The sequence below is a fragment of the Fomitopsis serialis genome (assembly GCF_022376445.1).
Source record: "Fomitopsis serialis strain Sig1Antser10 chromosome Unknown B0H18scaffold_146, whole genome shotgun sequence".
In the NCBI taxonomy this organism is placed as follows: Eukaryota; Fungi; Basidiomycota; class Agaricomycetes; order Polyporales; family Fomitopsidaceae; genus Fomitopsis; species Fomitopsis serialis.
Window position 1 is genome coordinate 1 of NW_025955106.1, and position 18684 is coordinate 18684.

General features: G+C 52.6%; 11 protein-coding genes across 11 annotated transcripts; 4 read left to right on the top strand and 7 right to left on the bottom strand.

Moving 5' to 3' along the window:
• B0H18DRAFT_112881 (uncharacterized protein) lies at positions 1–1019 on the top strand. Its single transcript, XM_048035363.1, has 3 exons — positions 1–102; positions 159–429; positions 480–1019. Exons 2-3 carry the CDS (start codon positions 160–162, stop codon positions 897–899), a joined length of 690 nt encoding a protein of 229 aa, XP_047886867.1. The 5' UTR covers positions 1–102; position 159; the 3' UTR covers positions 900–1019.
• A 555-nt stretch (positions 1020–1574) lies between these two features.
• On the top strand, positions 1575–2855 carry B0H18DRAFT_1043420 (DHHC palmitoyltransferase-domain-containing protein; the record flags this gene model as incomplete). Its single annotated transcript, XM_048030652.1, has 7 exons — positions 1575–1607; positions 1664–1941; positions 1990–2050; positions 2157–2208; positions 2261–2551; positions 2612–2659; positions 2715–2855. The coding sequence occupies exons 2-7, from the start codon at positions 1741–1743 to the stop codon at positions 2851–2853; spliced, it is 792 nt and encodes a 263-aa protein (XP_047886868.1). The 5' UTR covers positions 1575–1607; positions 1664–1740.
• Positions 2856–3919: 1064 nt separating this feature from the next.
• Positions 3920–4702, top strand: B0H18DRAFT_1043429 (uncharacterized protein; the record flags this gene model as incomplete). Its single annotated transcript, XM_048030653.1, has 4 exons — positions 3920–3994; positions 4065–4312; positions 4379–4534; positions 4589–4702. Coding segments are annotated over 3 exons (437 nt in total), but the record flags the coding sequence as incomplete, so codon positions are not given.
• A 483-nt stretch (positions 4703–5185) lies between these two features.
• Positions 5186–6505, top strand: B0H18DRAFT_1043435 (uncharacterized protein). Its single transcript, XM_048030654.1, has 9 exons — positions 5186–5272; positions 5335–5369; positions 5420–5567; positions 5705–5766; positions 5831–5928; positions 5987–6081; positions 6131–6132; positions 6192–6347; positions 6412–6505. Exons 1-9 carry the CDS (start codon positions 5229–5231, stop codon positions 6480–6482), a joined length of 711 nt encoding a protein of 236 aa, XP_047886870.1. The 5' UTR covers positions 5186–5228; the 3' UTR covers positions 6483–6505.
• Positions 6506–7070: 565 nt separating this feature from the next.
• Positions 7071–7486, bottom strand: B0H18DRAFT_1043439 (uncharacterized protein). The gene is made up of 2 exons (XM_048030655.1): positions 7365–7486; positions 7071–7306 (listed from the first exon to the last, which is right to left on the bottom strand). Exons 1-2 carry the CDS (start codon positions 7459–7461, stop codon positions 7137–7139), a joined length of 267 nt encoding a protein of 88 aa, XP_047886871.1. The 5' UTR covers positions 7462–7486; the 3' UTR covers positions 7071–7136.
• Positions 7487–7649: 163 nt separating this feature from the next.
• B0H18DRAFT_1215747 (uncharacterized protein) lies at positions 7650–8273 on the bottom strand (the record flags this gene model as incomplete). The annotated part of the gene is made up of 5 exons (XM_048036650.1): positions 7650–7914; positions 7975–8009; positions 8066–8114; positions 8164–8179; positions 8231–8273. The coding sequence occupies 5 exons, from the start codon at positions 8271–8273 to the stop codon at positions 7650–7652; spliced, it is 408 nt and encodes a 135-aa protein (XP_047886872.1).
• A 110-nt stretch (positions 8274–8383) lies between these two features.
• On the bottom strand, positions 8384–9262 carry B0H18DRAFT_1043442 (uncharacterized protein; the record flags this gene model as incomplete). The annotated part of the gene is made up of 6 exons (XM_048030656.1): positions 9153–9262; positions 9065–9105; positions 8799–9003; positions 8655–8719; positions 8497–8599; positions 8384–8444 (listed from the first exon to the last, which is right to left on the bottom strand). The coding sequence occupies exons 1-6, from the start codon at positions 9203–9205 to the stop codon at positions 8384–8386; spliced, it is 528 nt and encodes a 175-aa protein (XP_047886873.1). The 5' UTR covers positions 9206–9262.
• Positions 9263–10909: 1647 nt separating this feature from the next.
• B0H18DRAFT_1043445 (uncharacterized protein) lies at positions 10910–11130 on the bottom strand (the record flags this gene model as incomplete). The annotated part of the gene is made up of 2 exons (XM_048030657.1): positions 10910–11012; positions 11051–11130. Coding segments are annotated over 2 exons (183 nt in total), but the record flags the coding sequence as incomplete, so codon positions are not given.
• A 2171-nt stretch (positions 11131–13301) lies between these two features.
• Positions 13302–13887, bottom strand: B0H18DRAFT_112976 (uncharacterized protein). The gene is made up of 3 exons (XM_048035424.1): positions 13859–13887; positions 13759–13790; positions 13302–13700 (listed from the first exon to the last, which is right to left on the bottom strand). Exons 2-3 carry the CDS (start codon positions 13785–13787, stop codon positions 13436–13438), a joined length of 294 nt encoding a protein of 97 aa, XP_047886875.1. The 5' UTR covers positions 13788–13790; positions 13859–13887; the 3' UTR covers positions 13302–13435.
• Positions 13888–16112: 2225 nt separating this feature from the next.
• On the bottom strand, positions 16113–16893 carry B0H18DRAFT_1087693 (N-acetyltransferase; the record flags this gene model as incomplete). Its single annotated transcript, XM_048032195.1, has 6 exons — positions 16113–16204; positions 16256–16357; positions 16381–16548; positions 16614–16718; positions 16760–16764; positions 16841–16893. The coding sequence occupies 6 exons, from the start codon at positions 16891–16893 to the stop codon at positions 16113–16115; spliced, it is 525 nt and encodes a 174-aa protein (XP_047886876.1).
• Positions 16894–17342: 449 nt separating this feature from the next.
• Positions 17343–18481, bottom strand: B0H18DRAFT_940343 (uncharacterized protein; the record flags this gene model as incomplete). The annotated part of the gene is made up of 4 exons (XM_048041872.1): positions 17343–17536; positions 17595–17694; positions 17749–17953; positions 18009–18481. 4 exons carry the CDS (start codon positions 18479–18481, stop codon positions 17343–17345), a joined length of 972 nt encoding a protein of 323 aa, XP_047886877.1.
• Positions 18482–18684: the final 203 nt, after the last annotated feature.

Consider the following 18684-nt stretch of genomic DNA (forward strand, 5'->3'; position numbering starts at 1 on the left):
GTATGAGGCAGCGGATGCGGGAGACACGAGGCCGAAGAAGGAGAACGAGCAGAACGTCAAGAACCGGGCGCGTGAGATCCGGTTCAATGCCCACAACCAACGGTTTGTTTTGTGTCTGCCGTTTTAAAATAATGTGGCTAATGGGCACTTGCGGCCAGGATGAAGGCGGAGGAAGATGCGTGGATAGAGGTCACCAACCACTATAATGCCTTTCGTATGGAAGTTGCTGCCGAGTTGGACAAGGCTGCATCGACCAAAGCTAAGGGCAAACAACGGGCTGTACCGGCAGATGACTGGGATATCGATCCTAGAGACCTACCAGATCACTTCGGAGGGAAGGGTGGCGTAGAGCTCGCACGGAAGCTCGTCAGTGGAGAGTTCGCACAGCAAGACCCGTTGAGCAGACGGCTGGACAGTCTGGAATACACGGTACGCAGTGATGCCATCCGCGCTCTGGTGTCATGCTGACTTTTGAATAGATCGACCGGGTGCATTCCCTCTCAAACTCCGCACTGGAAACCACGCGCATAGCGGAAACAGATCTAGATCGTCGCTTCGCGATGCTCAACATCTCACTAGCCACTCGCTCTCAGCCCGCACCTACCTCATTACCATCCACGTCTGGTGCCGTGTCGTCCTACCTCCCACCCAGTCTCTCCCGACCACCACCCACAACCGACCCACAAGAATTGCTACGCGCATTGTCCCGAATCGATGCAGACCGTCCACAGAACCAAGTGGGCGACGCAGCGCGACGGGCTGTGAGGGAGGTACAGCGTGCCACCGATGCGCCTGGCGGGATGACAGAGAGACGACTCACTGCAGGCGTAGCACCTCCCACACCACGCAAACCGCCAGGTACGCCCCGTCGAGCAACAACGCCAGGCAAGGGTCGATGAGCGTCGCCTGTGTCACCCAACATCTCAACTTTTATTCGTGGTCGGACTGCGTCGGTTACGTGTCGTCTTCACTTCCTGTCTCGGTTTGTCCTTAACCATTCATTGTTGTCCGCTGTGCTCCATCTGTCGGCCCATTTTGTCGTCGTTGCTCTCTGTACACCCTAAAGCCTCAAGCTAAAGCCTTATACACCCGTCCCGCAGAGTGTGCGCCTCGGCTCGCTAGGACCTGAGGAGAGACGGTTATGTATTCCTATTGAATATTCTTCTCTCTGCCTCCATAACCTGGGCTGTTGCCCTGCACACCGCTATCCTAGGTACCTTCGTATTTCTTGGAGATGTAACAAGCTTCGTAATGTGTAGTTTTGAAGTGCATTGCGAGCAGGAACGCATGGCTGTGACACGGACGCGTCCAAGTCGCGCCTCCCTTCCGACACGCGTCTGCGGCGGAGCGCGCGTTCACAGTGACTTCACGCGCAACAGCTCCCACCGGGTCCCCTCAATGCACTGGCTGCCCGTCTTTGCTCTGTTACATTTCTCAATATAAGGCTCTCCAACCTCTGACCCAAAATATCTGCATGATTTGCGCACAACGAGTCTTTCGCTGCTTTCGGGCCGTCGAGCGTGTCGGCGACAAGATCACAGGCGCAGCAGGTCCTGTATTCGTCACTCTCGGGGTCGTCTTGCTCTCTGTCGGTGCCGGGTGCTTCTGTGAGTTTGCTACTGTAGAATCGAGAGTCGGGGGACCTGAAATGACATGGATATAGTCGAAGTTGTCCGCCCGACTCTACCTCTGCCATGGCTCACGACGCCCATCTGCGCACTCATCGCCTTCAACCTGTTCATGCACTACTGTTGGGTGTGCATCGTTCCTCCTGGGTTTGTGATTGACCTCCCACGAGAACGCGGGTCTGGGTGGCTGTGGGCGAAGCCGAAGTCCAGAGGGGGTCCATCTACTGCAGCGGGCGTACGATGGAGTGAGGAGGTGAATATTACGACGGCCAGTGCGACGAGGTGTAAAAGGTGTAAGGTGCTGAGACCAGAGGTGAGTATATGCTACCAAATTACGATGTGGCATTGCTGAAGGGAGGAGAGAGCGCACCACTGTCGAATATGCAACAAGTGCATTCTGAAGTATGATCACCATTGTCCCGTACGTCCGTATCCCAGCCTGTGATCCCCATGTTCTGAGATATCCGCAGTGTATGCATTCCATAGGACATGTGCATCGTCTGCATTCCTAAGCCATACTGTCTGTAGGGGTAAACCAATGCGTCGGTCTCTACAACGAGCGACATTTCGTGCTCTTCCTGTTCGTCCCTCTACCGCCTGCTCTTGTTCATTCTCACCATCTCCCATGACAGTGTCTACGTATCCATCGCTACGTTCTGCTACGCCGCTTCCGGTTGGCGGTGCGTCTTCGCTGCTCTGGGCCTGTCCGGCGACGACCCCTGGCCGTACTACTCCCCGCCCGTGTTTGTCATCGCGACATACGTCCTTTCCGTCGTGATGTGTCTCGCGGTGACCATCATGACCTCCTGGCACATATGGGGCATCGCGTGCGGAGAGACAAGCGTGGAGAGCGCAGACCACGAGCAGTACCGCCAGACAGCGAAGGGGCGTGGAGAGACGTTTGTGAACTCGTATGATCTCGGGTAAGTGTACATGCGGTGTGGTATTGCAACGTCCTTCTCACTCGGCGGCTGGCTATGAAGGAAACGGAAGAACCTTGAGCTGTTCTTCAACGTCGGCCCGGATGGATAGTAAGTGCCGCACTCTCTTTGCCCGCATGCAGGCTCACCCCTGTCGTTCCGCCAGTCCGTTGTACACCTTGCTGTTCCCATTCCGCATAGAGCCATACACAGACGGCAGGTCGTGGGCGCGGAGACCCGGATATGAACGCCATTCGGGCGTACGAGAAGGTGAAGAACTGACAGACCCAGAAGACGAGGAATAATAATGTGATTCTGCCTCATTTGTTTGTGTGAACTGTGGTATCATCCCAATGCACGTTATGAGCTATTTAACGATCGTACCAGCTTACGGTCAGAATGAGACTGAGTTGAGTCGTTGACGTATTCCCCTAGGGAGCGCACTGACACCGCGGCGCCGGCATATGCGAGACAGCGACACGCTCGCTCGCGGTGTATCCAAGACCATCTCAACTGTCATCTGGCGAATTTAACACAGGTTGTATCCGTAGGGTGTACTGAATCGATCCTTCGCTCCCTCGTCAAACGAGCATCCAGTCCCCATCGACCTCGTTGTCACCGGTTCGGTCCCTTCGGGATTAGGGCTTTCACCCAGGTGCTTACTGCTACGTCGCATTCATACACAGAGTACACTTGGATTGACGCATCACAACAGTGCCGCGATGGTGGTTCCATCCACGTTTTCGTTCCTCGCAGTGAATAACAAGCTCGACAAACTGACGAAAGGCCAGCTGGTCGAAATGGCAATGGAGAACGAGCAGCGTGTCGCTACGTGTGCAGCCCACTTCATCCGCTGCAGTTCATTCATTCCAGTGATTGCAGGCATCAACAGCGGCGGAATGGACCAGGCTGCTTCGGTCATCTCCATGCCTTCGTCGGCATTGTACATCGCATTCTTCCCCTTCCTGCACGCGGAGCTGGTCCTCCTCTCCGTGTTACGCACCAGAGCGCGCGCCGTGTTTGTCTCTGCCAACTCGCTGGTGGTCAGCGACAAGGCTGTCGGCGAGTCTTATGCCATCCCTCCTTGAATATACGCTCAAGAGACATATCGGGCGCGAAGACGCGCTACAACCTACGCGTGGTAGACGCTCGCCGGTGCCCGCATCCTCGCGCGTCATCTCAACGTTCAGCTGCAGCCTACCGAGCGCCCGACCCTCCGCATCATGCTTGGGCGGTGGCCCGGCCACACCGAATCGAAGGGCCAGCCGACCGAGCTCGACACGGACAAGCTGAAGGCGGGCCTGCAGAAGGTGCTGCCGGAGGTGGAGAAGCTGCGCCCGGCGGGGAGGGGCGACGAGCAGCTGGGACTGACGATGGAGGAGATGATCAAGGAGAGCGGGCTGGACGCGGCGCTCTTCAACGAGGTGTACCTGAGCTGGGTCGAGGGTGCGTCTTCCTCTGCCGCTCGGCCACATCCACTGGGAAACTGACGCGGCGCCGTGGTCGATCTTCGCAGTCGAGGCGATGCACTTCCAGATCTACACGGCATGTGTTCGAGGAGTCCCTCCGAGTGATCGAGTTCTGCGCGGCTTGTCTGCGAGCGGCGGACGCGGCGGACCTCCCGGACAGCGTGCTCCGGGAGCTGGGCGACCTTATGGATGCGTCTCATTACAACTCGCGCAGGTTCTTGGAGCACTCGTGTCCAGAGGTAGACGAGCTCGTCCGTATCACGAAGGAGGCCGGCGTATGCATCCAGGCTCACGGGTGAGTCGGCGACGGGAAGCGTGTGTCTTGTTGTGCGGATGAGGCTGATACGTGCGGCGGTGATAGGTGCTGGTTGGGGATGCACGGTGTCGCTTGTGGCTGAAGATAAGGTGGACCTGTTTATTGAGAAGCTCGTGGCGACGTACCCTGCGTACAAGGGTCTCGAGGGCGAGGTTTTGAAGCAGGTCATCTTTGCAACGAGGCCGAGTAGTGGAGCATGTGGTAAGTCCCAGGCCTTCCCAGTGCTCGTCGACACATGTGTTGATGCAGACACAGTGTTGAAGCTCGAGTAAGCATTGCTATGGTGAAGGAAGAATGTACGAGATGTGCGTATGTAATAAGATTGGTATATGTGTCATTCTCGCACGAGGCCCAGTCGTGTGCAACTCGACCGTTATTGGCGTCAACGGTGGTTGAAGGCGCTGTTCATACATCCCGAAGCGTTGGATAGAGGTATGTGTCGCTTCTCATCCCTTTGATCGGTCGCTTACATACTAGGCATCGATAGAGTTCCGCGGTACAGGTGAACCTAAAAGCATGAATTGCTGCACGGCCGCCAATGTGGCCTCAACCTGTGTACGGCGGGGCTTACGGACGCTTCTTCCAGCTGATTTGAGGTATGGAGCCATCAAAACGCGTCTAAATCCTTACGGAAACGCATCCAGTGATCGGGCTGGTAGGAGCCCTGAGTGGTACTCAATTGATCCACGTGTCATTTCAGGCTGTGACCGGGTACGTACTCAAATACTCCAGGCTGTGGTTCTCCAACAATCTGTGTGCAGAACAAAGATACATCATATGTTGCACGCGACTTGCAAAACTCAATTAGGGGCATAAAAGGTCGTAACTGAGAATACGTCCGGTCAGTCGCTATCCGGCTTGTGACTACATTCACTCGAAGGACACCAATTCCTCCATGTCTACATCCACGGCCGAAGCGATCGCCAGTGCACAGTTTATGTCGGTGCTATATCTCACAGTATGTCCTGAGACCGTTACGGAGCTCACTTTATCATGTACAGCTTAATACAGGATTATATGGGTTTCGCGTGTACAGGTCTGTCTGAAAGTGGTAGTTCCGCTATGGATCGCTCAATGCGTTTGCAGTATTTCCCATCTATGATTATCTGCTTACTGTGGGCAGCGACATCAATCTCTTATGGTTGCAGCGTGCACCGTTTGGGATGACCACGCTCATGGTCTTGATACGATTCACCATCATTGGCATGCCAACTATCCAGTTGGTGTCCATTCTGTACGACTTACCGGTATGTCACCACATCCTTCTGCATCTTCGCACTACTCTTTGACTGTGTTCCATAGACTTCGGAAAGGTCAGCCACTGAAGGCCATTCATCGGACCGTCGTCTCGATGACTTATATGATGTACAGTTGCCGCGGTATTTACGTCAGCTCCGCAGTATTCAGTCAGCTCCCGAATATACTGGACGCAGGTCAGTCTATTGTCCCAAGACTTCGTGTTCGCCTTGTATACTGAACTTCAACTGGCGTCACCAGTGATTTCGGCAATTCGTGCATACGCAGTCAGCAACCGTAGTTTGGTGTGGGCTGCAATAGTATTTTCGACTGGCATACTCGTGGCTATCATCAATGCGGTAGGCAAAATCTGACGGACTTCAAGTTGGAGAATGAGCCACTGACATACACCTGCAGTACATGATAGCGACAGACCGAATTTATGTGGGGTACGAGGATGGCGTCGGGATCTGCGATATCGTGGTCCACTTCGTAGGTAGCACGTCTGAAAAGTGAGTATTTGCCACTGGACGATCAAATGCCTCCACTGATTGCATGAAGTGGTGATCTCTTGTAACAAACCGATTCTATCTTAAGCAGGCTTACTGACCTTTCGTCGTAGTGCAACTCGTTGCTTTGATTTGCAATATACTCTCGCAAGCTATCGTCACCGGTCTCACCTGGTCAAGGATGCTATTTCTTGTACGACGGCCTGGAGAGGGACAGGCTCGAGTCAACCCAAGGTCATTCAGTATCTCGTGGTTTTTCCTTCGAGACGGTGCGGGAAAACTCATATTTCACTTCTTCGCCGGACGATTCGACTGATGTTGGGTTGCTCCCAGGTACTGCCTATCTCATGCACGTCCTACTCTGCCCATCTACACATGCTGTATTCTTATCTACCTTGTTCTAGAGCAATGCTGCTTCTGCAGCTCGTCAACTGTCTACTCCTGTATCTTACGGTGCGATCGTGTGATTATTCGTCATGGGTTTGCATCCTCATCAGCCTTACATCAGGATGTGTCTTTCAATACATTCTCTCAACCGTGCGTATTCCCAGCCTCACTTACAGAAAGGCTTGGTGCTCATTCGAGGTCTCAAAGGATACAAATAGTGTTGTTGTCGCGGCTCCTACTCAATCTCCGGGAAGCCTCTATGAGAGACGTCAATCCGGACGCATCAGGCTTCACGATTTCCCATATACTGGGTGGTCTCACCCACGTATCGAGCATCGCCTTCGAACCCCAACCTGGTGCCGCGGCTGCTGCACACGCTACCACCGAAGAACATGAAATGGACGCGATGAACGATCCAGGCAATGACGCTGACGATACGGATCAGGTGAATGTTTACGGCGATACGGATATTCAGGAAGAGCAACGGTGAAATGGGTAGCTCATTCATCTGCTTCGCTCTATGTGCGCATTCCTGTACGGTACGGATGTGGGGTCTGTCACTGAATCAAAATCGATACCGAAGTATTCATTCCTTCTGCTTGGAGCCCTTTGGCTCGGTGCGATGCCTCACGAGTACGAGAGGTTACGGTGCTACCAGCGATCATTTCTACTCAGCCTCTGAGTCCCTCAGCTACTACACCCGACGCAATGACGTCATCCTTGCCGATTTTGAGATCATCGGAGGACGCACGATCGCTCGTGGGTTCTTCAAGCTGAACCTCGTGAGCTTTCCTCCGCGCATCGCGACGCGACAAGGCAAGCATGGTGAGTGCTGTGCAAACTGATAGCAGATGACTTAGCCGGCAGTGCCCAATGCGAGTGACTGGAATCAGACCTACTCAGGGCCACCATCATACAGGCCGTCGCCACGTTCCCTTTGAATACACTGTGACCGCACTCGTCAACTACGGTGGTCAGATCAGAGATGTCATGCATACCGGGGTTGCTCAATTTGAGGAAAGAAGACCCTGTCCAATAGAGGCATTGAGCGATGCCGCACGAAGGCATCAATATGGACAATCCTTACGTGAGGTACCACGTCCGCACGATACATGCAAATGTATTGCAATAGTGATGCAACTCATGTCTCCGAGATGGAGATGGAGATGCCATTGACCGCAATGCTAAGCAGTACAAGGACTATTGTCGCGTATCGTAGACAATTCGATTCCCTCACCGGCGCCATCGGTCAAGTCTCTTGATGGTGAGATAATTGTAGTAAGCTCCGTATCCGTATCGTCCTCAACCGGCTCGCCCGCGAAGTTCAAAGTTGAGGTCCCGCGAGGTGAAGACACGTCCAAGAACCCTGAATTCCCACTTGAAGCTCCAGAGCTGTGAGCCGCTGCTCTGAGATTGAGCAGTAGACGGGCGAGGAAGAAAACAGATAAGCTGTGTACAGTTGGTTAGTGCGCAAACCCTTCATTGACACATCGCTCTTGCACGACTTACGGAGATATCATGGTTGACGTGAGCATATCAGTTTGCTGGGAGAGGTATAACGATGAGAACCTGCGGTCATCGTGAAGAATCACTCACGTACCGTGGAGACCACCACGACGATGTCGACGATGTTCAGAGTGAGCATGATACTGTGCTTTCGTTCAGTGTCTCGCGGAAACGGCCTACGCATCCACTCACACGAAGTAGAATGTTCCTGGTGCCAAAGTGAGCAACTTCTCGCTGACATACGGGAAGCACGGCGTACCGTCCCGCATCAGGTACCAGGACAGAGCCTGAATTTGAGCCATCGCATTGTCGCGTAGCCTAAATCTCACTGTGCGGAAAGTAGTCCACCAGGTTGTGGCAATGACTACGATGTCGCCTAGTATCGCACAACCGCGGGAAATCAGATCGATGCCTATAGTGCCTGAGGATCCCCTTGAGCTGTCATCATGTATCGCTTGATATGGACACTGTACCTCTGAGTACAATGTATAAGATGATGGTCACTACGCGAGCCAGAATTCTTACTGAAAATAAACCATGAACACGGGGCTAATGCCGAGACACAATGCCAACAGCGTCACGTATTTGTTCCGCATGGTTACAGCATATACACGCATCGTAGAAACAACTGCCAATGGGACACATCAAAATCGAAAATAAGTGCAGAACGACTCGTCACTTACTTGCTGTTAGGATCATGCTGATTGCGGGGACGAAATAAGCAGACATTACAGTGAGAACGAGCGAGCTGTTTTCCATGTCAGGATAAGGTCCGAGCAACATCCACAATGTCCATACCCTATCTGGTAGTGTAAAACATAAAGGACATTTCTCGAGCAATGGTGAAAGAGAGGCGGCTTACAGCATCATTCAAAAAACATGGCGTGAATTGCAACAAAGAGATGACGACAATCCATAAGAGGACAAGGCGAATAAGCACGGAAAGCAAAACAGCCGCACGAGGTAGCTTCTGACTCCAGAGCAGCTGTATCTCCACGTCGAGGGTAAGGAGGTAATCATAAATGATCAATGCTATCAGGAATATTGAGAAATGAACACGCTTGACGAAGTTACATCCATATTGTCAACCTACCAATTGGTGCAAGACCCAAATAAGGACCAAGATTCGGGGAACTGGGGGTTTCATTGAAATGGATGTCTCGGGTGCAGAGAGTACTCACGCGATATAGACTATTTCCAGGTCAACAACACCTAGTCTCGGCGAAGACAGCATACTGAGGAATGCCTCGGTAGATGAGCGCCGATAGGACAACGTTGACTGACAGCATATATAACAATGTTCGTCTCAGCGCGTAGCACATGGCTCATGCCCGTGGAGACGGCATCGACTGTCGTCCTGTTCATCTTGTCATATCTCAGCAGGTGTGACACAGAATCAGATGTCCGATGTCAGTGGGCAGTCTCGCGAGCGACAAAGGATAAGTGTTAACCGCTTTCGAGGAGTCCCAGGCAGCGCTTCTGATCGAGTGGCATGCTGTTACTTACCACCCGAAGTCAAGGAGAACAAGAACTGCGCCAGTCTTAACGTCTGAAAGGCGCGGGTCAGCGCTAGCAGACCGCGCGTTTCACGGCTATGCTCATACACACCAACGACGCGCAAGCACTGCACGCCTGGTCATATATGTGTAAGTGGAGACTCAGCGAAAGATCCCCGCGCTCCCGCAGCACGCGATGCCACGCGCGCACGCCTTCGCCATAGTATGCTCAGCGCATCTGTCGTCCCCAAGACACGTTCCACATATGCGCAGTACTGTACGAACATTTTTGACAGTAGCCTGAGAGTGACGTACCAACGGTGTGGCAGTGTGGGCTAGACATACAGAGAACTCATTCTTGTTGCCGACGTATATCGTCGGCGCTGTCTTCGGAGGAACATACGAGACTGAAAGTACGGTGGCTCCCCCTTTGCGGAGCGCATTCATCCTTTCCTGTGAACTCGAGATGGTCAGCATCGTGGCGAAACATTGCAGGAAGGACGACAATGAGCGAATCAGAAGTAGCTCCGTGAAAGCATATGTAGCACGAGCGCATAGCCGGACGTATATCAAGCCGCTTCCCAAGGGTCTATCTGCACGCTAAAGCGAGCTGACTGGCCCTCCGAAGGGTCATATGGCCCCGGCAGATTATCATCATAGTATACGCAGTAAGTGCCAGACGGCTCACCATCATCATTGCAGCGCGATGCCACGGAACATCTCTTCGGTGGCAAACGTTTCGGTCGGAGCAAACTGGTGTGAGTAGCATCATTCAACATAAACTACTTAACGCAGGAGGGTCCGACGCCGCTACAGCCGTCGTCGTTATACTATGATCCGTGAGTGCCAACGGTGATTTCTTGACCATCTAAAAGGAGTGGGACGAGGGTGGTGCTGTGGCGCGCGTAACTCGCGTGGCTTTTCGCGTACGCCCACGAGAAACGCACATGGAGCGCACATGGCGTCCACGTTCGCCGCGTGGCCTCATGTGGCGCACCCTCCTCCCATAAGCTCCCGGCGTCTTCCGCCCGCGGGCGCCTGCGCGAGCCAGCCCGAGGTGTCCCCGAGGTGGAATTTCCGTGCGAGCATGGGGGTGATGTGATGGGAAGATTGAGTAGAAAAAAAATGAACAGGGTACATAGAAGTTATATATAGGAAGCACAATTAATGGGAAGAAAAATACAACTCACTGCTGGGAAATAGGACAACTCAGCACTGGGAAATCAACACAGGGTAAATAGTAGAAATCAGCCCTGGGAAATGAGATATCAATACCGGGAAAATAAGGAAGATTGGTACCAGGAAAACAGGACACATCAATAAGTACCAGGGAATAATGGGAAACACTGCAGTAATACCAAAGAAATAAAGACCAACTTGAAGAAGGCAGAGATATCAATGAAAATGTACCACAGGCCGGAAAATATTGAATAAAAATGTAATCACAAGGGCAACACACAGCATTGAATGAAGCAGATTAATATCAGTACTGGGATCAATACCGGGAAATAATGAGAAAAACAGCAGTAATATGGAAGAAATGCCCTACAGCAGATTATAAAATCACAAGACAATGTATATACAGGAGAGTGTACTGCAGGCCGGGAAATATTGAACCAAAATGTAAACACAAGGGCAACACACAGCATTGAATGATCCAGATGCTGCCAGCCCAAGCATGTAATCTTAAAAGTAACATGAAGCAGTGAATGAAAACCCGCCGCCAGACCTGTGGCGAAGCCCAGGTCTGGGCTCAAGCATGTAAACTTAGGGGTAACATGGAGCACAGAATGAAAGAACTGCCGCCAGACCTGTGGCGAAGCCCAGGTCTGGCAGGCCCAAGCATTGTAATCTTATGGGCGACATGAAGCAGTGAATGAAAGAACCGCCCCGTCAGCCCGTGGCGAAGCCACGGGTTGACGACGCTCGTCTAGCTGAATGGAGCTGGACGCATCTATGAGCGCGTGAGCGTAGGTGAGTTTCCTATGTTAAACGTACCGCGACGTACCAAACACGTCCCAACCCTCCTTGGTTGTCATATGCCTCCCCAGCCGTAGACCGACGTGGCATTGTGGTCGCGCATTCCTGCCAATATACCATTTTATCCCGGTCCTGCGTCCATGGCGACGCATTGCTTCTCGCAAACCGAGCGTAGAGACTTCTGGAGAAGCAGCGACAGTAGCTGTCCGAGTTTCATTGGCGTAGTCCGGCGGGATCTGTGAACGTCCAGTCCCAGGTGTTGTTGGAATCGACTTGTCTTGATGGGTCGAGCACGACACCGCTTTCCAACTGGTCTTATAACCCCAATAGACAGACCGGTTCCATGATAAGTTGTGAGGGGACTGAGGAGAGCAAGCTCCTCGTTGGCAAGTCTGCTGGCGTCGCCTGGCGACGTCCAGCCCAGCTTCGGAGGGCGGGCCGGCTTGACCGCTTCGGCACCTCGTCCTCTAGATCTCTGCCGCATCGCTTAATTTACAAGTTACGACCAGGTTACAGCAGTTCCTGAAACCCTTGTCCGCGTCGCGCCGCGCACGTGAAAAAAATAAAACAAATCGAAAAAATCAGGAATAATCAGGAAAATCGAGAAAAGGGCTGCACACCTCGTAGACACTGTAGAACATCTCCTGTGAGCCGAAAGGTGTGTGCCGCGCACCTGAACGGACTATCGAGGGTCGTGCGATGGTCGACGTGGCGGGCGACGACGGGCGCTAACGCCGAGGAGCTCGGAGAGCATCCGTCGCAGAACGCGGCTGTGAGTGCTCGACATGGCCTGAAATGAGCGTGAAGGACAGTTGGGTCGACAGCGGATGTACTTATATTTCAACATGACAGAGGTAGTGGCTTGTGGCCCATGATTGGTCCATGATTGTCCGAGTCGGGGTGGCAGTAGTCGGAGGACTTGCCGCTTCGCAACTGCGGCTCATTGCTCAGCGTCCAGCATCGATACGGGCACAGTATTGGACAGTATCAATGTCAGAGCCATATGTGATGGATACAAGACCTAAATCGGCCCAGTCTTCCAATGACGAACCTCTGTCTTGTAAGACTCCGTGGCCACCCAAAACTGCAAAGTCACAGCCTTTCCTGGAATAACACAACCCATCCAGCAGCTTTCTGAAGGCTTGTCATGATTCCAAACAACATCTAACCTGAGTAGGCTGGCATTTCATGCAAGGGCAACACGAGACAGTCCGAGATACCTAAGTCTCCATCTTCCTGAGGTCTGACCACCCACCAAATGCCCAACTTTCTTCCTTTCAGATCATATCTGTGTAGTAGCCTTATTTATAAGTAATCCCGGGCACACTCCAGGTGAAATCGAGCACCCACAGCCGTGTTCTGCGACGGATGCTCTCCGAGCTCCTCGGCGTTAGCGCCCGTCGTCGCCCGCCACGTCGACCATCGCACGACCCTCGATAGTCCGTTCAGGTGCGCGGCACACACCTTTCGGCTCACAGGAGATGTTCTACAGTGTCTACGAGGTGTGCAGCCCTTTTCTCGATTTTCCTGATTATTCCTGATTTTTTCGATTTGTTTTATTTTTTCACGTGCGCGGCGCGACGCGGACAAGGGTTTCAGGAACTGCTGTACGACACACTTTTACTTACTTCCTGTCAATGCTGTAGAGTAGCGCGCCATGATATATAGCATGATACATGACGTCTCGCCTTCTGGTTATTCTAACAGGCTTGCGCATAGCGAAAATCTCGCATTCACGGAGGAGAGCGCTACGGCTGACCAAACCTTTGGATCTGTATGCATTGCTGCGTGCGAGAACACATCGAGACACTTCCGAGGCGCAGTTGTTCTCAATCCTACATCGCGAATAATGATGTGCAACAGAACCGACAACAGTGTAAGCAATAGTATGTACAGAGTATTGGCTCGAAGTGTCACGTAGCAGCATAAGTAGTAGGAGTGTTAGTGATACGAGAAGATACACCCTGACACCCGCACCGATGTCGACTTCAAACAACACCCCGGTTGGTCTCGCAACCGCGACTAGACAATCCCAGCTCCTCTCTGTCGTCATCAGTAAGGTTGTGGGCTAGTCGAATGTCGAGTCTCATCATTTGCATAGTGTCGTCTGCCGCGTTGTTCGCGCTAACCAAAGGCAAGGTCGTGTTGGGTGAAGGCGCGTCCAAGAACCCTGAGGACGTATCCGAAGCTCCGGAGGTGTGTGCCGCTTCTCTGAGGTTGAGCAATATACGCCAAAAGAAGAGGACTGATAGGCTACAATCAATGTCCCATTAGTACACAATGCTCCCCGACGGATTGGATAAGCACGAACGAATAGATCATGGGCGTGAGGACCGACATCCGCTACAAAGGGCATGGCGGTGAGACTGCTGTCAAAGCAACATATATAATCTCCTACCAAGAAGGCGTACGTGAGGATGTCAACGACGTTCAAAATCACCATGATGCTGTGACCGAGTTAGTGGCTTGCATTATTAACATCGCACGCTCACACTTACACGAAGTAAAACGTCCCTAGCAACATAGTTAGCAACTTCCCGGCTATGTACGAGAACCTAACGGACATACCGTCTCGCATCAGATACCACGAAACAGTATGCCCCATCGATTTGCCGCGCAGTGTAACTTTCAGTGCATGGAAAGTGTACCGCCAAGTGAAGGCAATGACGATAACGTCGCATGCTATCGCGCAGCCTCGAGAAGCCATGTCTATGGCAGACCCTACGAGCTTTTCTTTGAGCCGTTTGTCAGCATACACTGAACAGTTTGAACACGGTACCTCTGGCAAAACATGAATGAGCCCGAGTCAGTGACAAGGGAGTAGTGTGGATGCTTACTCTGCCCAGAGAGAACCAGCAGGGAACAGGCCGAGAAGCAGCGTCGCACACGTCAGGTAGACGTTCCTCCTTGTGACGGCATATACACGCATGGCAGAAACAACTGGGGCAAATCAGGAATATTACTTCGATTGAGGAGTGCGTCGTTACTTACCTGCCGTCAGAAACATGCTCAGCCCGATCATGACATATCCATGTATGACTCCCGAGACGAAGCAGCTGTTGTACTGTGAGAATGAAACATGAGAAGTTATGCATGTGTGTCTGGACACGAATTCATGACGAACCGGCCCGTTCAGCTGGCGGTAAGTATAATGAGCGGAGGCATTTATGAAGCGAGCGGAATACTTCTCACTGGGTAAGGTGCCCACATACTCGGACACGTAGCGAGTTGCGATAAAAACGAAGCTACGAGCCCGAGGTGATTGAGGCGAAATAGGATGAAAAGCAAGGCCGCCGCGCGAGGTAGCTTCCATCTCCACAGAAATTGTACCTCCCGGCTCAACGTGAGGAAAAGATCATAGAGAATGAGTGCTAGACGCAACATCTATGAGTGAACACGTAGACGCAGAATGTACAAATTGGTAACTCACCAACAGGCACGAGAGTTAAATAGTTTCGAAGAGTACTAGAAGTCTCACTGAGCTCGTTCGTCGACGGCGGTAAACACAATAGAACACTCACTCAGTTTTCATGCTTTGGCCAAGGTTTTCTCCCGAGCGTCGCTCATACGACGACGACATGTGGAAGAAATGCCCAGGCTCCAACGACTCGGATGCGATATGAACTGCTAGCCAGTACGAAGTTGTTTTGTAGCCTGGACACATCACAAGCACATCACGGGCTTTAGAAAACTGTCCTGTATGCTGCTGACAGAAACGGAGCACTCACGTACATGTCAACCTATCGAAAGGTAGGCCCTATGCAAGTGATCAGAACGGGCTCGAATTGCTACCGGCCGCCGGCGAACATGCGAGACCATATGCCAGGGCGAGTCGCATTAGGACTCATAACAGGTCAGGAATAACTCGCTCCACTGGATTCATTTCATTGCCTCGCGATTTCGACGTGCGTATGTATAGTTTGGCGATTATGAGACCGCTCCGTCTACGACGGTTTTCCCATGAATGGGACTCGAAGACAGAGACGGCCCACACACTGGCACTGCGTGCACCCGAACATGGGACGTGACCAGTGCCTGTCCAGGACACCAGATGTCGACCCGTATCAATCGAGGTTCATGATTCTACGTAAGATAATAGATGTACTGCATGATGAGAATGTCACCTTGACTTACTTCGAGTTCGTGCCCAAAGCAAACTACCTTCCGCGGCGGCCGAGTCTTACGCCAGCACGCGGTAGAACATGATCATCAAGTGACAGTAGCATTGCGAGAACATCTTCAAAGCTTTCGGTAATAACTGACAAAAGGCACCATCAGCATCGCAGCAATTGACAGATACGAATAAGATAGCTCTGGTCGGATACATACGAGTGAAGCGACGTGACGGTGACCTTCAACTTGAAATTGACGGTCGCGGCGGACCGAGTGCTCCGAGCGTGCCACTGGCCCTCCGAAGGGTCATATGGCCCCGGCAAACTCTCATCAATCGGCGAGTGAAGAGGTACACGACTCACAGAAATACCAAGGCGCGTGGAGTTTGGACCGATTCAAGCTTCGCCGTGGATTCCCAGTGGGCGAAGCATTTAAAGCCCTAGATGTAATGTGATGTCCTGACAGATAATCAGTTGCACTGCAAGCTGGCGTTCAGTATCAGATTATGCAGCACACGAGGTGACGGAAGGGTGTTTGCGAAAGTGAGGCTACTTATGATACATCATGAGAGCTGACAGATATCTCTCGTCCATTTGGGCGCACGGAGCGCCGCGTTGGATCCCGAGACAACGGTTTGCGCATATCTGCCAGTGCAACTGAGCCACCTACGCATAGAAGCAGAGATAGACACTCACCGAATACATCCTCCTCGTCCTTCGCGTTCCTCCCCAGCCCCAGACTGCCGTAGTACTCCTGCACCCTCCGGTACACGCTGTATTCCAGCCCTTCGTACATGCCTATGGCGACGCTGTTCGTGCACCGAACGTGCCAAGGTCTACAAAGAAACCATGGTAGCTGTGATCCGAGACGCGCTCCAGGTAATCAGTCATTTTGCGGGCGAGCGAGAGATGGCGGTACTCGGGAGCGACAGTGAGAGCAGTGATGTGTCCGTGCCATTCCGTGCTTTGTCCCTCAGCCTTCCCAATAACTAACGTAGGATGGACAGGGTGTCAGTACAACGACTTGTCGGGCATGAGAGAAAAGTGGACGTACTATAGCCCATCATACGCCCGTTGGAGGACTCTTCTACTGAACACAGGTCCGGCCAACGGGACAGATACCCGAGGTAAAAGTTGATGCCGTACTTAGACACAAGCCCTTCAGAAGAGTAGTTCAATCCAGATAGCCAGTCGACTCACGGTCTCTGTCCATAAAACCAGATTACTGAGGATGGTCTATATACTAGTCGCGCGAATACCAGTTTCCGAGTCGGCTCTCACATATGGTTGAACCTGAACATATCCGTGGCTTTGGATGGTCTTGTGACGCTCATTCTGGTAAACGAGACACTGAGCCGAAGAGAAAGACGGTTAATTGAGAGCAGGAACTGGGTACTCAATAACACAAATTAGGCCAGGAGTGGACGCGGTCGTGGCGATCGGGACAATGTGTGGGCCTAGCCGTTCGGGATCGAAGACATCGGATCGAGTCTGCTGAAGCGCTGGAGTGTCCGAAGACCGCCTCAACAGGCCTCAACTCGAACTCAAGTACTCAGTACTCAACGTTCAACGTTCAGTACTCACCTCCGAGTCAGCTTGACACCGACACCTGTGAGGAGGTCCCTTCCTTCGTAGTCTGACTATCTTCACAAGTATAATCGCTGAAGGCATCAATCCGTCTATTAGCATCGTCCACAACAATCTTCATAATAATCAGCACGACTGTCGACATGCCGACCGAGATAATGGCTAATACGCTCCGTCCTTCTCGTCCTCATATCTCTCAGCTGCAGCAGCATGCAACGCTGCAATGGAGCGTCGGAGGCTGGTGACAAGAACCAGGATCAATACTCGCAGGTTGAGCACGGAGGTATACGCACCTCATTTGCTCATCGTAGTACTCTCTGATTTCGCGGTACCGCTTCAGGCGCAGACGCTTATGGAGTAGAACGAGCATGATGATCGTAGCGGACATAGCTATACATCGTGCAACGCGTCAGTTAACTCAATATCGGCGTCTTCAAGAGTGTGTTACCTAAGAGAACGCTGAGTGCGACAACGCCGTATTGCCAAGTAGCTACGTGCAGGGGCATTTCCGGTGGATCGATGCAAGTTCCAGAGGTACCACAATTGTGCTATCAGGTTGTGATCAGACCCGGTCGTCAGGTATACATGTGATGTGAACGTACGCTCTGGCACTCGCGATCCGTATCGCACTCCTCGCCCAAACTTTTAGTCAGGACGCATTGTGTGCTGTTCCGGTCGCAATACAACCTTGGCGACTGGCAGTTGTCTCGAGTGATCGTATTGCTGTACTGCTGTCCGTCTGGGCCGTCTACGATGTACGTCACGTCGTCGAGGAGGCACGTATGCCCGAGCGAGACATTCGCGTACCTGCACGACGGTCAGCCTCTCATACATTCGCTTCCGTCAAGGTCCTTTCACTCACATGCATGTCGACTTCAGACAGATCGACCCGTTGACATTCCAATTACTCGCGAGGCTCTGCCATTTCGGCGGCGGCGCGCACTGGTCGTCCCGGTTCATCTGGCATGCCTGGCCAAGCCCGACGAGGGTCTCGCACCCACTTCCGTCATCAGGGCAGAAACTACCTCCAGAGCACAGCGGCGGAAGTGGCTGGTCCTCGCCGTAACCGAACGGGAACTCGTCTCGGCGGCAGCGGCGGGGCTGACAAGTACCATTCGTGGCGGTGGTGGATGAAGTCGAGTTGACTGTAGCAGAGGTCGAGTTCGATGATACGGAGCAGAACGCCGTGTCGGAGCAGTCGCTGAGGAAGGTGTGCGAAGAGGGGTCGAGCCGGCTATTGGAGGTAGAACACGCGCCGCCTTCTTCGACATCTCCGGCAAGAGTCAGCAAAGGGATGCTGAGGGTGAAGATCCCGAGACAACGAGATACCAGCATCGGTCCTTCTGCAGTAACGGAGTCCTGAGCACGACTAGCGAGAAACAAACAGAAGCCGACCTGTCACTTGTTCTATCTTCGCCTGGTAGCCCGCTCAGCCATGACCCCGATCGTTGTAGACGTACCCAGTTTCGGTTCAGACCAGTAGAGTGGCACCGAATATCCCAGCAGTGCACGGTTGCACACACTTGGCTTGAGGTGGA